Raw genomic sequence first — 16383 nt, 5'->3', positions numbered from 1 at the left:
GGGAAATCCGTTAATGGAAACGGGTTTTGTGGTTGTAAATAAACAAAATGTTTTATTTAGCGCTTCATATAAATTAATTAGTGAAGATCTGGATCTATATGTATATTATATTAAAATATTAACGTACAATTGACGAGAATGTATACATATTGATTAGAAAGTTTGTTTAACCTAGTTATTTGTTAAATCTGCGTCAGTTCGTAAAATGCACCAGTGGCTCTTCAATTCTATATTACCAGAAAAAAGGACAAAAAACAACAACAAGAAAACAACCTTAAAATAAAAGATGTCCGGCAAAAATACACATTTTCCTTTTTATTATAATTATTATTATTATTATTATTATTATTATTATTATTATTATTATTATTATACGAAGATTTCTAACCATTCTGGAAACTTGATAAATAACTATATATTTCGCAAAGTGTATCAACCTCCGATGTTTCATTTATCAAGGAGTTTGCTGTTTAATTTCTATTTTTGTTTCTCACCTAAACTACAAATCATTACAGGAAAATGAAGATGAAGATAACAATAAACATTTTAAGATTAAAAGATTAATTTCATCCACTCTTTAACGCGATTACGAAGAAATATCCCTTAAATCATTAACGTTTTACCATTTTCAGCATATATGTAAGATAACCGAAGTATAAGTTCTATTAATAGTGTTATAAATATCGTTGTTTTTTTTGTTTTTTTTTTGTTGTAAACGAAGATTATGCGGAGAAATTTTACATTTTCTTTCGTTATCTTTCAAAAGTTGTAAAATACAATTTTCTAAAATGCCGGCGTTTTTCTATTATAATTTTTCAATTTCATTTATTTAAATAAATTAGACCGGAAGAAAGATATTATAAACATCAATCACTTCACAGGCAAATATCAGTTTAAAATTTTTGTAAATTCTGTTGATAATTTAGAGCACGGCTGAAGCCATGCCCTAAACAATCTGAACAGACAGACAGACGGATACCTTTATTGATCATCAGGTTACATGTGTCACATATAACAACATGATGTGAAAATACAAAATACATATTTTACAAAACTGGTGGAAAACAGGGTATTTGATAAATATGTGGATTGAATCAACATAATTATAAGTTAAATAATCTCATAATTATATAGTTATTACAATTGTTTTCCTAACATAAGGGGGAGACTATCAGAAAAATGCTAGACTATTCGACAGGGTACAAAATATAGAAATTATTTTTCTTTTTTTTTTAGCGATTACAAACTACTAAGTATTTGTTACTTTTAATATGTATGATATTAACCTACAAAGACCTTTTAGTGCGACTTCATTATTTGAGTTCAGTAATTGTCTATATTTGATGATATTTGGTCTTGAATAGAAATATGAATCTATATTAGTTTCCCTCGATTGTTTAAAACGTTTGCATACGAGGAGAGTATGGAATTCGTCACCTAAATCAGAAAAACAATTTAGACATTGCCTATCATTATAATTGACATAGCTTTTCCTCCAACGGCCAGTTTCGATGGGAAGTTTATGAGTTTCTGTTCTAAATTTCAATAGTTTCAGACCTTGGTTCATTGGTAAAATATTTAGATATTTTTCAAATGTAAGTTCCGTTTTGAAAAGGGCATAATTTTTGCCCTTTGGTGAGTTCTGCAGTTTTGACGACCACTTTTGAAAATATTGATTTAATTATGTTTCTTTAATAATTTTTGCTATGCTATTGCTAGTAATAGATCTCTGTTGCAGCCAAAAGTATGAGTAACCTGTCTCGTTAAAGATAGTGTAAACATGTTTCATCCATTTAAAGGCCTTAAAATCATCTACGTATAACATTGCTTCATAGCATAACGATGATATTTTATTATCTTTTTGCGTAATAAGTTTATTCCAAAATGTGAGCATTCTCGATTTAATTGTTATTTCTATAGGATAGCGACCTAATACGCCGTAAAGCATATATTATGGGGTACTTTTCCTAGTTTAAGTTATTTTTCGTAAAAAATTAGAGTGTATGCGTTCCAAAGTGTTTAAATTTTCAAAGCCGAATATTTCGCAACCGTACGTTAAAATCGGTAGTATAGTGCTGTCAAATAATTTCAATTGAAGGTCAATAGGTATGTCTAGATTATTTTTGTAATAATAGATGCATTGCCTTGTTTGCTTGATTTGCAATGTGTACACGTGAAGTAGCGAAACTGCCATTACTGGAAAAATACAATCCGAGATATTTATAGCTTTTAACGATTTCTAGTTCATTATTTCCAATGTGAAATGAATACGTTTGTATTTTTCTGCTTCCGAATATCATTACTTTTGTTTTTTCGGTGTTAATATCTAACTTCCAAAGTTTACAATAGTCATTAAAATCATCTAAGCATTTTTGTAGGGAAATTTTGTCGTTTGCGAATAAAACGGTATCGTCTGCATATAAAAGGACCAAAATCTTAAAATAAAATTGTACCTCCCCTGTAGATATCACTTTTATACCCTCATTGCCTTTCGATATTAAAAATTGTTCTAAGTCATTAAGATAGATACTGAATATCAGGGGAGATAAATGGTCTCCCTGACGAACGCCCTTTTCGCAGGCAAAAAAAGCAGAGTTATCGTTATTTACTGAGACACACGACTTGATGTGTTTATACATGTTAAAGATAATCCTAAAAAACTTTCCATTTATTTCATTTTGTATTAATTTTTTCCAAAGTCCTACTCGCCAAAGAGAATCAAACGCTTTTGAAAAATCAACATACGTAACAAAAAGTTTACTTTTACTTTTTTTCATTATTTCTAAAAGATAATATAAAGAAAACATATGATCAGTTGTACTATATTTTGACCTGAAGCCTGCTTGATTTTCGTTTAAGATAAAATGCTCATCAACGTATCGTGTAAGCCTATCGTTAAGAATTGCACTGAAAACTTTTCCTAAGCAACTTAACAGTGTTATGGGGCGATAATTCGAAGGATCGGACTTACTACCTTTATTTTTAAAAATTGGTTTGATGGTCCCTTGAAGCCATTTATCCGGGAGTATACCTGTGTCGAGAATTTTATTAAATAGCTGGACATAAATGGGCGACATTAATTCTTTAGTGCTTTTAAGGTACTCATTAATAATAAGGTCATCTGCCGGCGATTTCCCGTTATTTGTCCTAGATATCATTTTTTCGATTTCTTCCTTAGTTATTCGAGAGTTTAAGATTTCGTCGTCGTCGGGTAGTGAAAAATCAGATGGTAAGTCATTTGACTGATCGTCTTCATTTGATGAGTTTATGTTTTTGAAAAAGTCGTATAGATCAGATAAAGGGGGGTATTTATTTTTATTCTTAGGCTTAATACTGTTTAATATCTTCCAGTAGTCTTTAGGGTGTTTAGAATGCAAGTCTCTTAGTTTTTTCTCGTTTTCATTTTTATTTTTCTGTATAAATCGATTCATCATTTTCTTATAATGTTTACTTGATTCACTAAGGTTAATTTTATTCAATGTTGTTTTATTACTATCATTTTTTTTGCGCGCTTGATTATATTTCAAACGTGCATTCCTACATGTCGGTCCAAACCATGGTTGACTGGGTTTATTTTCTGGAACATTTCTGCTTTTTTACTAGATGCTAAATTAAAATTTTGGCCAGCATTTTCGAATGTACAGTTTTCTAAAATTTCCTTAATATCGGATATATCGCGTGGATTAATGTTAGTTACAAATTGATTCCTTTTATTTTCCTGCCATTTTGTACGTTTATAGTTACGAGCGCTGTCATACTCAATCGGAACACCTTTTATAATATTAATCTTAGTTGACAATAGAGAGTGACCATCCGAAAATAGGCTGTCCAAATCAATAATTTCAGAATCTTGTATGAATGCAAAAAGTTCTACACTTGAAATGTTATAGTCAATAACCGAAGTTCTCTAAATGTATATTTACCTAAATGCGTCTTTCTCTATTCTGCCATTACAAATAAATAGGTTATTGTTAATACACATATCAAGTAACTTGTAGCCAATCTGGTTTTTCTAACTATCTTTGGATTTTCTATTTAATGGTATATCTAGCTTAAATAAGTTATTTTATGCATAATTTTTTTTTAGTAATTCCGAATCAAAATCAAAATATTCGGCAAGAAAATTATCTGTTTCAAGAAAATCTGGCAAGCATGCTGTGTGGGCGTTCGTATCACCAGTCAAAAATACATAGGGATACTTGCTACAAAATTCAACAATTTCTTGTTCCATAAGCGAGAATAAATCATTACTAAAAAATCGTGATTGTTCGGGTGGTACATAAATTATAGCCAATATTAAATCGTTATCAATCGATAATGCTGATTTACTAATCTTTACCCATAAAACATATTCACAATTTGTTTTCAAAATTTCTACATAGTTTATAAAGTCAGTATGCACAAAAACACCAATTCCGCCGGATTTCCGTAAATGTGACTGTTCTCTAGGTTTTGAAATGAATTCATAGTTTGGTATAGAAATAATATCAGTAGTGACTAATTTTGTTTCTGTTACACAGAAAAAATCAAACATGTTAATCAAATCAATTACCTCTGTGTATCTTATCCGGGATTTCAATCCACATACATTTAAAGTTCCTATTTTAAGAGCTCTATCTGAACTAGTATTAATGTTCACTTTATACGAATTTGAATTAGTGTTCACTGAACCATTCCATGGTTGTTTCCCCCTATTGTACTAATTGTCACTGTCGGAGCCCGATCCGCTAAACGTAACGTAATTGGGTTGATTAGATAACAACCCATCTTTTGATGCTGGGTTGTGATGTTTGTCCACTGTAGACGATTTTGCTGCTGAAGTTTTCCCCGAGTGTTTTGAAGAACGACGGGGTTCGATCTCCGCAACGTGCGATGTCATGGGTGGGATGCTACTGCGTGATCGACACGGTACGGTTGCGTCAATATTTTGCTGAGATGTGGTCTGTCCTGGTTCCGATTCGATTAATTCAACATTTGAAGTGTTAATGTTGTTCGTGGGCGTATTGGTTACTGATTTAGTAGGTTTCATATGGCCGGCCTAGAATTCGGTGTATTTTTCTATATTGGCCTTAAGTGAGAGAGACACTTGCTCCTGGACGTTCTCATGTCGCGATCCTCTTAATACCGGGTACCAGTCAGGGAATTTGTCATGTGTTATGGACCCTTTCACTTCGATTGCCGCCGGGAATTTGAACTTGACATTTTTAACACCGTGAGTTTCCCTCGCCCTTTTATAAAGCGGCCACGTTCTTTCCTTGCCTCGGATATTTCTGCAGGGTAATCTCTGTTAATACTGATATTCGGTTTTGTACCTTTGAGATTTGGAACTTTTTCAATAACCAATTCGACGTCGTGCGGGTCGGCAAACGTGACGATAATATTCCTTGGTATTTCGAGGCCCTGTATACATTTGCGTCTGCCGACTCGAAACGCGCGTCTGATAAGTACCTCATCCGTGTCTAGGTACAGTTTCTCTCGTAACAATTGCCTAATCTTAATGATACAATTTTCATCATGATTTTCTTGAATACCCGCGAAAACTAGGTTACTGGATCTCACACGCACCTCATGTTCAATAGATTTATATTCAAGTAACCGTAACCGGTTATCTACAATTTCCAACTTGGCCGTATTCATATACATGTGCGATTCAACACCGTCCACTCTCATTTTTAATGGTGCAAGATGCGTTAACATAACATCATAAATTGAAGTTAATTTTTTGATAGCGATTTAAAGTCAATCAGGGTAGGCCATGCTTTAAAATTATTATCAAAGTTCGGATGGTCTGATGTTGGTGGGGTGCCCGTGTGGTGACGTGGACGTTTTCTATCATACCTGACATCGTGAAAATCACCTCTCAAGGGTGTAAATCTGGACCCTTTCATATTCAGGTTTTCATCCTCTAATAACGAATCCTTTTGAGCATACATAGTCCGTTTTATAAGTCCAAATAAATTTTATATCCAAAATTTTAGTTTCAAATTTTCTCGGTTAAAAAAATGGCGTCTACCCTGTTCACCCACCGGAAATAACTTGAAAACGCGCTGAATAACCACAACTGTCTCTCTTTTTCCCTCGATGCTAGCGTTTAAGTCATGTTGTCATAACAATCCATAGAATATGCAGACACTATCACTTTCTTTATATACATATATGTAATTACTACAATAGTTACAATATATACACTTTTTGAAACTGTATTTTTGCATTTCTTATTGATAATTTTTTTCCAATTATACATTTCCTTGTCTGAATGATTGATCAGGTGTTGCTTGATCTGATAGAGCGTCACTGCAAATACTACAAGTGAACTGTGCGACGCTTAAAAGTTTACGTGCCTTGTAATAATCGATTCTACTGATACCTGAAAAATACAAATTGTTCATCTTATAACAAAATTAAAAAAAAATAAAGTTATGTTTATTGATAATACATGTACATACCGTTCTAATGAGCGATAATCGGATTAGTATCGGCAAGTGTTAATCCAATTACGTGTCACTGAATAAACACATGTATGTCCGATAATTTGATTATTTAACGGCACGCGCCGGTGTTTATCCTATCACGTGTCACTGATTAAACATTTACATGTATGACATTAAACCAGCACAAGGGAGATGTATGATGAGAATTTATTAAAGTCATTTTCATATTTTGTGGTCAAAATATGTATGAAAGTGATTAAATGTGTATCAAAAATTAATCCTTATTATTTAATTATTTTTATTGCACGCTTATTCTCATCGTCGGATACCCACGATTGATAAACATGTCACACAACATGCAATCAATAATTGTTAATGGTTTGGCCGTGGGTATCCGACGATGGCTTATTCTAATTTTCACTGTTACGAATTTTTATTGTTTTTGTAGTGAGTCATAATTATATATTTTTTGTAAATATCTGACAGACCAAGTCAATAAATATATCTTCAACTATACCATTTACCTAAAATTACTGATATTTTTTTTTTCATTTTGATAAATATGGGGGGTCAGCTTCCGTAAATTATTATGCAGTCAATAATAACATTTCCGTAAACTATTACACACAATTCAATATTTCGTTTAGTATAAACGTTCATTGCCAATGTAACATTATTATGTCTTACAAAATAATAAACTGAAGTTTACAAATTTTTAGTTATTAATAATATGTAAATGGAAAAATGAAACATTACTCACCAGAGGTGTTGCAGGAAAGGTCTGTAAGAATATTCCTTCACTTCATGCTATATTAATAAGAAACACGCTTAATGTTAATAAAACTGAAATGTTGTAGAAAATACTCGTTTTGATGTATATCTTCACAAGTATGAGTAAATGATATTATTTAAAAATGTGTGTAAATAATTAGCAAAGGATTCTATAACATTAAAGATCATTTGTAACGCGCGATGTTATATATGTAATAAATAATTGTTACTTAATGAATGACGAAATTATAAATTAGCACCAGTACATTAAACCACGGGACTTTAATCCGATTTAAGTCCGTAATTAAACAAATGAAAACTGTGTTTTGTTTATTAATCACCAAAATTAGATTTTAAAAAATGTAAATTTTGCAACTGATATTTCAGAAAAACAAATAAATTTAAACAAAAATCTTAAATATTATATAATAAGTCTTACAATATTTTCTAAATATATTTAAAGTTCTTTTAAAGTCCAACATCTAAAACAGGGGTCGAAATGTCTTAGTCAGTAGCGGTCGAAAAGTCATCTTACAAGGGGTCTAAGAGTCAAGGGGTCTAGATGTCATCTTAATATCCTAAGGGGTCGAGAAGTCAAGGGGTCTAGATGTCTTACTTGCATGATGCGTAGCGGTAGAATTGACTTAACTAAAACAACTATTCAAATACAAAGTAAGAGGTGATTCATTTTTTTATGTCTTTCTCCGCGTGGAATAAATATTTCCCTGTTCTGTTCGGTTGTTTAACAAATTTCACCACTGTTGACAAAAGGATCTGCATGATTTTCTTTCATTAAATTATTCGCTACTTCAATTCTAGTATTACAGAAAGGAATGAGGGGAAAAGCGCACTTTGATGACGTTTGTTTTAATTTGTATTTTCTATTAATTATGATTACAAATTCACCTAAATTAGACTACAACCGGGTAAACAAATACTAGGTTCTTTGGACAATGCTTGTTTTGGTGCTGTTTTCTTTACAAATATTTAAATGTTTCTATTGGGATAAAAAACAAAATACAGCGCGTAGTTAACTTATTTTGTAAGTAAGTCGTTCTATTACAGCCAGACACATTTATAAAATCTGCCTGTTATTAAGTATGTAAAGCTTCTTTTATGTTGGTAATAATGATTATTTAAATGGAATGAAAATTAAGTACCGTTGTTATTTTTTGATGTCAATGAATTATTGTGCTGAAATTTTGTTGTAGGACGAGAGCTAGGGACGAAGGGATCTTCCGGGTTTTCGTAGTTAAAACGTTGTGATTTTTTCGGCGACAAGGGTACGAGAAAATAATTTTAAGTATATATTCGTCACCGCTAGTAGTTTCTAAATTTAAATGTATTCAAATTATTTACTTACACCTTTAATTTTTTATGATATAGCGCTGCTGTATGTGTTTACCGCGTACAGGCTCCTGTGGTGTACTAATATCGCTGACAAATACCATATTATGGTGTTTTAGGTAATTTAAGCTATTTTTTGTCATATTATGATTATTTTAAGAACAATGTATGGTTTATAACAACAAATGTACATGCCAGTATGAAAATTTTCATATTTTAGCGAAAATAATGAAATTCAGATCAGTTCGGTTTCAAGCACAGTTTTGAATCTAACAAGTTGAAACGTAAAGACAAACATCTATGAAATATCAGATTATAAAATCGGTCGGTCTTGCAGTCGAAATATTGAGACAAGTCTTAGTTCTACTACTCATTTGTGATAAAATTCCGGGTAACTTGACTCACTACGATTCTTCAAACAAAGTATGTAGTCTTCAATTCTAATTATGTCCTCAATTTAACTCTAGTCACTTACATACATGTATGGCACATTCGGCTCGAGAAAATGAAATCGTTCAGGATCTAAATTCAGAGTTTCCATTTTCTCTTTTAATATCTCTCTGTTGTCCTGTAATTAAATGAAATATTAAATGAATTTACTGAATATCAACTGAACCCTTAAATATATCTTTCATATTGAAATATTTATGACAGATCAACACAAAATCATATTATAGATTTGCTATAAAACTTTCTTGATAAGTCATGTGTAATATGTTCTATAAAGTTTTACAAGGTCATGAGAGTATGACTCGCGAAACGGCCGACACTTACAAAGTCAATGTGAGCAAAACAGAAAGCTATATATTTTTCACAATGCATTGAAAAACTCTGTAATGCACAGTGTATTTTCAACAGATGAAAATAACCTGCTCATTATCTGTGTCACCTTTATTATACATAACTGCTTCGGAAAGAAAATGTTATCGAGGTGTACCTATAACTTTATACTAATCTTCACCAAATTAGTAAATAATATGTAAACTGTGTCGTAGTACTCAATTTTCTTCACATTGTAATGAGTTTACCTAAACAGAGTTTTTTTCTTTACATTCTAACAATGTTTCCGTTCAAGTACCTTTACCATAGAACGTTGGTACCAGTAGTCCCGTGTTTCTGTTGTTACTATACCAAGTGATGTACATGGTTGAAGTATGTTGTGCATATCTAAAATTTCATCAATTCCTACACTGAATTCTGGTGAACATGACATGCTTCTGAAACAATGAAAGAAGTACTTATTTAAGGATTGATATGTAGCATTTTAATTGTCGGTTTGTTTAAAAGGCTGATTTGGTGAACTTTTACAGACCTATGTAAATATAATAGCACTATCCTTGTATCCATACAGCTCCGGCATACATGATTGAGATACACTCCGTCAAACTTTATATTTCTTTATTGTGTTAAAAAACAGACTGCGTACCAACTGTATTAAAGATTCGTTTTCTTACTACGATATGGATCTTCCGTACAGAACAAAATCAAGTAATAACACATGGCCCATAAATATAAACGCTTTCTAAAGGATTTTTTTTAAATTACATCTACATATGAATAATGAGTGTCAGTCGTAGAATGTTTTTTAAACTAACTTTTCTTTTTTTTCAATTAACCAATACATTGATGAATAGATGTGCTAGTATTTAACTTTTGTGATAACTTGTACTGCTGTTGTTGCTTTTTTTCTCATTTTACCTTATAAGAATCTTACACTGGCTGCCGGTACAGACCGGAATATCTAGCTCGAGGGTAACTGTTTACGGCGGTAACGAGGCTCTGCCGAGTTTCCGCTAAACAGTTACCCGAGAGCTTAGCACCGGTGTAAACGGTAGATAATCCTGTCTGATATGCAAGAATTACTTTTCTTATTGCTATTTATTATTATAATAGATAATAACTTTTTCTCGTATATAGAAGGCCAACTGAAAATAAGGCGTATGTAAGTTTTTATTAAGTCTGCAAACTTATATGTTACCTTCTTGAAATCAAGTTGTCATTGTCATTATTATTATATCCAAAGAAGAAATGGATGTGATATTTTGCGGACTTGAAACATTAAAATATATACAGTACAAATTGCAGATGATTTGACGTGCGCTTTAAAGTGAGACTATATCTTAAATCATGAGAATTTGAAAGTACTTTAAGCTTATATTTCAAGAGCAAATTACTTGATGCAGTGAAACATAATAAATTTGACAACCACATCAAACCAAAAACAATGATGTTCTGGCGTTATGACTTGACCTTAAAATTTGTCATGGGATTTTGGACTACCCTGGTTTTAAGTAAACGGTGTCTTTATTTTTTTTTTAAATAATCGCATTTATCAATAAACTAGGAACACAATTTCATTTAATAATGGTTTAGACAGATTATGGTTTTAATTGCATCAAAGAATTGACCATCAAATGCTCATTATTGCATTATGTACTATTTTCTGTTATTTTGATTCTTACTGAATTTAGAATAACGCGATATTGAACAGTTGTGTTTGGTAAAACTAGAGGAACTACCTACCCAGATGTATTCGATAGGGGTAGTAAAGTCAAATGGATTGGACCGTATCGTTCTTTCACCCTGGAGAAGTTTGTCGCGTTGTAGTTCGTGAACCCAGCCGAATAAAACGTCCTTGTTGATCCTTTCACTATCCAACCACATGTATTACACTAACCGTTCAATAGAAAAAAAGGTCATTTTACTTTAATCAATCATTACAAGTGATTACCATTTATCTTCTTAATATTTTAAGACAGAAACTTTGAAGTGTGTATTAGTACATATACACGGGGGAGAATCACGCCGTTCGTTACCCAAACAAACAAGATGGCGGATGCAGCCAAAAAGTAGGTTTTTCCCTTTTTTCTCTGAAATTCGTGATGTTCTGATGTTAAAGTACATATAACAACCTTCTCCACAATTTTCCTGGCACACAGGATTTTATTTCATGATGTTTCGTCCCGTACTTCATCTGAAATGCGCGTCACCAGATTCGAAGCGAGAGAATTTCCAGATCCGGTTTGATCGTGGTAACGTACGGCTTTTTTCTCTAAAATTCACTGTTTCCGTTTACATATATGTATATCAACTGAAACCACTGACTTTAAAAAAGTTGTAATATGTCGTCATCTAATCATTCATGCCAATTCTGGCTAGAATAACCACTGAAAATATTAATATTGGGGCATTTTTCTGGAAATGATAACGTATGGCGCACAAAATATCAATGATAACGTACGGCGCATTTTTTCTGATTAAATTGATTTTTTTTATATAATAAAAAAGTTATGGTTTACAAGACATAAGAGGATGTGTAGAACCAAATTAAGAAACTGAAATAAATAATAATAGTGTCCAGTTTAATTTGTCATCCAATAAAAGCGTTGTATTTCTTAAAATTCTTTGTGTAAATTTCATAGAAGAACAAAAGTCGATGATATATCAAAAGTCCGTTCATAGCAGCCTTTTATTTTTTTTCATAGTGCTTCATAGAACCGCGGTTTGTGCAAATAGACAGGTATAGTGACGAAAATAAAGTTAATATTAATATGAAGCTAAATTAAAGCTTGACACTAAGTATGGTTTGGTATTCATCCGTAACTGTTCTAAACCGAAATAAAAAATATGCTTCGGTCGCTATCGCTCCCGTCGAAGTTTCTAATTTCTGTAGAACAACACGGATGAACACTTACATATACTTCATAAACACTAGTTTAAGAGTAGCGTAATAATTTTTAAAAGCCGTTCTTTCATAAAGATAATGACGTCATCTAAGCGCATGAGGGCGGTCTGGGGAGACGGGTTTTCCGGTATGGATAAAAACATCGAAATCCATATCCGATTTGAAACTTTATAATTAACTCTAGAAATTAATAAGCAAATTCCAATGTCACTTATTGCTGATACCTGCAATACTTTTTTTTTAAAGAAATTATTGTTTTTGTTGGGGGTTTGTTGAAAAAAACGCCAGAATATGATAGGCAAATTCTTGCATGTAATTGTTTTGATAAAATTATGACGTTCCTTTCATTTACAATTATGAAATCCGCAATTGATGCGAAGCTTCATTTTTTAGGATATGTGTATACACATATTGTAATTGCGTTTAAAAATCGATTAATATACAACAATTCTGCAATAATGGATCATGTAATGTATGTTTTTTTTGTATGTATGTACATGTATATGTGTGTATGTATATGTATATACATGAGACCTATAAGTAACTGGTTTAAAGATCAATTTTGAAATGTTCATTATGTAACTCCTTAAGAAAATTTCGGCTGGTATTTATTTTAACAATCAAAATTGATCTTCTCCAAACCTTTTCATGATTTTTGATATTATGTTTATATGAACTGTTCGTTATTGTGTATGTTTTATGTCCTCACCGGCTTTAAAGCCTAATGGAATGAAATAAAATGTCTACTGTCTACTATAATAAAATCCAAGCACAGAAGGCGCTGAATTTGTTTGGGTCTCAGAATGTCAGACAGGTTAAGGTTGTGAGATTATAAATCAATTTGTTTTTGTATAGTGACTGTGCCACCAGTGCTTTCCAGCGTTTTAATTGTAGTTAATTGGCTTTAAGACTAATTGCAACACTAATATTCAATTCAATGTTTATTTGACTTAAACAATTTGAAATTCCTGGATTTGAACTCCAGACCCCACGGTGAAGTTATATGTAAAAGGCCTGAAGAAAACCATATTATTCTAAATTAGGGTTTGTAACCCTTATTATTTCGACGCTTACTGTTGTTTAACACAGATGTTAATAATCATGGAGCCTATTATAAGCATGTATGTCTATAAAGGATAAACAATATTAGAAATATTCGACCATTCGGGAATTATTTTGCTTGAAAATTAATGCGCCTGTCATTTGACCATCTTTACGCAGTGATCTCCCCTGATTTTTTTTCGGGGTTAGTTTACATATAAAGGGAAGTAACCGCTTCAAAAAGCGGCCCACTTTCGGCATTTGCATCAGACTCTGAAATTTCGCTACCATTATTTGTTTGGTCTGAAGACCCAAACAAATAAAAACTGTAAGGCAATGTCGCGTAAATATATCTGATGTCATGGTGGCACAACGTCACGCTAAATGGTAGCAATTCAATATTGACCGCCCGTCAAATAAACATAATTTCTTATTTACTAAATTCATTGAAGTTTTTTCGCATAAAACATTATTTTCTAACTCATTCAATAAATTCATTATAGAACCTACACTCATTCATTTTTGTCTGTTATGTATTTTTCTTTCAATGAGCGACCATATTGAATAAATACAAGCTCATCTCATCTGGGTGTAAGCTAGTTGCAATCAATTTTCGTTACGGGTTCAAATATTGAGATTTCCTTATCAGAAATTTGTTAGAATGATTTTAGATTTTTTCTTTGGAAAAGAAAATGTATCAAGCCGTCCGTACCTTTTTAACATTTTTGCTCTGCTGAATGCGTTTCTTCTTTCCGATAAGGGGATAAGACCATAATTATCGCACAACACTGGCGAAATTTAATGCGAAGACAACACTACACAAATGTTTCCTGAAAGTGGAGGCTTTTCTTTCCATTCTGCATTTTATACAAAATATTCTCAAACTATACACGTGTGTTTTAATTGGTATATTAACAACGGATATCTATTATGCCACCAGCTAGAAAGATATTTATAACTGATGGTACAGCATTGTTCAATTAAGTATTTCTGACCTGACCAACATTTTTTTTCAGATATCTATCATTTCCTACATAAAAATAATTCATTATCAGCTGATTGGACAAATGAAAATCCACCAAGTAGTAAAATGCGCCGTACGTTATCATTGATATTTTGTGCGCCATACGTTATCATTTCCGGAAATTGCCCCGATATTAATATTTACAGCAGTAAATCTAGCCAGAATGGGCATGATTGCTTACTTGACAACATATTACAACTTTTTAAAGTCAGTGGTTTCAGCTTATATACATATATGTACAAGAAACAGTGAATTTTAGAGAAAAAGCCGTACGTTACCACGATCAAACCGATGAAAAAATCTCTCGCTTCGAATCTGGTGACGCGCATTTCAGATAAAGTACGGGACGAAACATCATGAAATAAAATCCTGTGTGCCAGAAAAATTGTGGAGAAGGTTGTTATTTGTACCTTCACATTAGAACATCGCGAATTTCAGAGAAAAAAGGGGAAAACCGACAATTTGGCTGCATCCGCCATCTTGTTTGTTTGGGTAACGAACGGCGTGATTCTCCCCCTTGATATAACATTATTTGCTTATTTTCGTCCTAGATACATCCAGTTAATGAGTTAGTGTCAATGATAAGCATTTTAGATTTGTAACGTTATCGATATTTTGTTTGTTTGTTGGTTTCATTGTACGCCTTATCCCAACAGTATTTTAGTCATATAGGCGGGTAGTTTCCTAATCATCGTTCCTGGAGAGTTACACCAGTACTAGACTACCTTCCTCCGTGCTGAACTACCAATGCATCTCCCGGGGATCGAACCCACGCTTGAGAGGTAACTGGATTAGAAGTCATCGACTCTAACCCCTGGACCAGGGAGGCGGTACGTTATCTATAAATAAGACAATGAATTTGAATATTAATAAATATTATCATTACCATTTTACTGCCAGATGATACACTATTTCTGTGTGTGGGTGTGCATACAACAGAAATATCTCGATGCTGAATGTTGAAAGTTTTCTCATCCCAAAATCCGAACACTGTTATACTTGTTTCATCAACTCCTTGACGAATAAGCCAGTCTTTTCTTTCAAGCGGAATAATCCATTTCACGTTACGGTTCTTCTGAACTATTTTGCTGACGATAGAATATGAGAAACTGCACGCGCACGCACTCAAAGCTACAACATCAAGTTCGAAATTGTGAATACTATCTATAATATTAAAGTCCAAATATCTAAAATATTGATGTTTTATCTCTGTTCTATCAAAAGGATCGAAAAGGATGATCAATCCATCAATCTTGAGAACGACATCTTGAAATGATCCAAAACTTACAACTTGGAGCCTGCTTGACGAGAGACGTTCGCTAAGGCTGAAGGACGTGTTATGGTAGTACCGCAATTTCCACAAGTTATGCAGCTTTAACAAAACATAAAACATTTTTTCATTACTACAAGTTAAATGTTAAAATTGTATTGATTTAATGTTTATTTGCGTGATAACATCAAACAAACATGCACGACATATGCATAATTATTATTACATTTCTCTGAATGATTTTTATTATTCTCATATTCATAACAAATTATAAAAACCACTTCATACCTGTTCAGTTGATAAGACATGTATTTATATCCGTCTTAATGTTCGTTTACAAACACCATCATATCTTAGATCATCGAGAATATAAAGGTTTTTATGTATTGTAACATATTTTTATATGTACGGGAACCAAACTCTGGAATTTGGCTCATCGTGACCTAGTCGGGACAAACTTCATTTACGTTATAGACATTCGCGTGAGAAGTTCATATGTTGTGTATGGAACATGGGCCTAACATACGACATGCCGTTCCATTAACCAATATTTTCAAAACTGTCGAATGGTTTCTAAGATTTGATATATTCATTGTACATAGGCGACCAAAATTGAAGTTATTGAAATACTTATGATAACTGCATAGTTGTTAGTAGTAATTAAATATATCAAAACTAAATAAAACCATCAAACTTTTTTTAATGAAACTTTATCCAATATGCTCTCTACGTAATCAAATGAATATTGTGTTACTTACAAACATTATAAAATGTTTACTAGTGAAAATACACCTCAATCTCAGTTTAAGATGTG

General features: G+C 32.4%; 1 protein-coding gene across 1 annotated transcript; it reads right to left on the bottom strand.

Moving 5' to 3' along the window:
• Positions 1-8596: 8596 nt before the first annotated feature.
• On the bottom strand, positions 8597-15779 carry LOC132720598 (N-acyl-phosphatidylethanolamine-hydrolyzing phospholipase D 1-like). The gene is made up of 3 exons (XM_060704756.1): positions 15186-15779; positions 11073-11221; positions 8597-9766 (listed from the first exon to the last, which is right to left on the bottom strand). The coding sequence occupies exons 1-3, from the start codon at positions 15690-15692 to the stop codon at positions 9604-9606; spliced, it is 819 nt and encodes a 272-aa protein (XP_060560739.1). The 5' UTR covers positions 15693-15779; the 3' UTR covers positions 8597-9603.
• Positions 15780-16383: the final 604 nt, after the last annotated feature.

This window comes from Ruditapes philippinarum, unplaced genomic scaffold, assembly GCF_026571515.1.
Source record: "Ruditapes philippinarum isolate M1 unplaced genomic scaffold, ASM2657151v2 ctg6099_1_1_1_1, whole genome shotgun sequence".
In the NCBI taxonomy this organism is placed as follows: Eukaryota; Metazoa; Mollusca; class Bivalvia; order Venerida; family Veneridae; genus Ruditapes; species Ruditapes philippinarum.
The sequence above is the reverse complement of the archived record's forward strand: the minus strand, read 5'-3'. Positions and strand labels throughout refer to the sequence as shown.

What these genes read in the sequence shown, in the direction of transcription:
- LOC132720598 (XM_060704756.1), bottom strand. Translation starts at nt 15,692, where the DNA reads ATGTTTTATGTTTTGTTAAAGCTGCATAACTTGTGGAAATTGCGGTAC. An exon ending in TATCATCTGGCAGTAAAATG is followed by an intron (nt 11,222 to 15,185) that starts GTAATGATAATA and finishes TTGAACGGTTAG; the next exon opens with TGTAATACATGTGGTTGGAT. An exon ending in CCCCTATCGAATACATCTGG is followed by an intron (nt 9,767 to 11,072) that starts GTAGGTAGTTCC and finishes TCATTGTTTCAG; the next exon opens with AAGCATGTCATGTTCACCAG.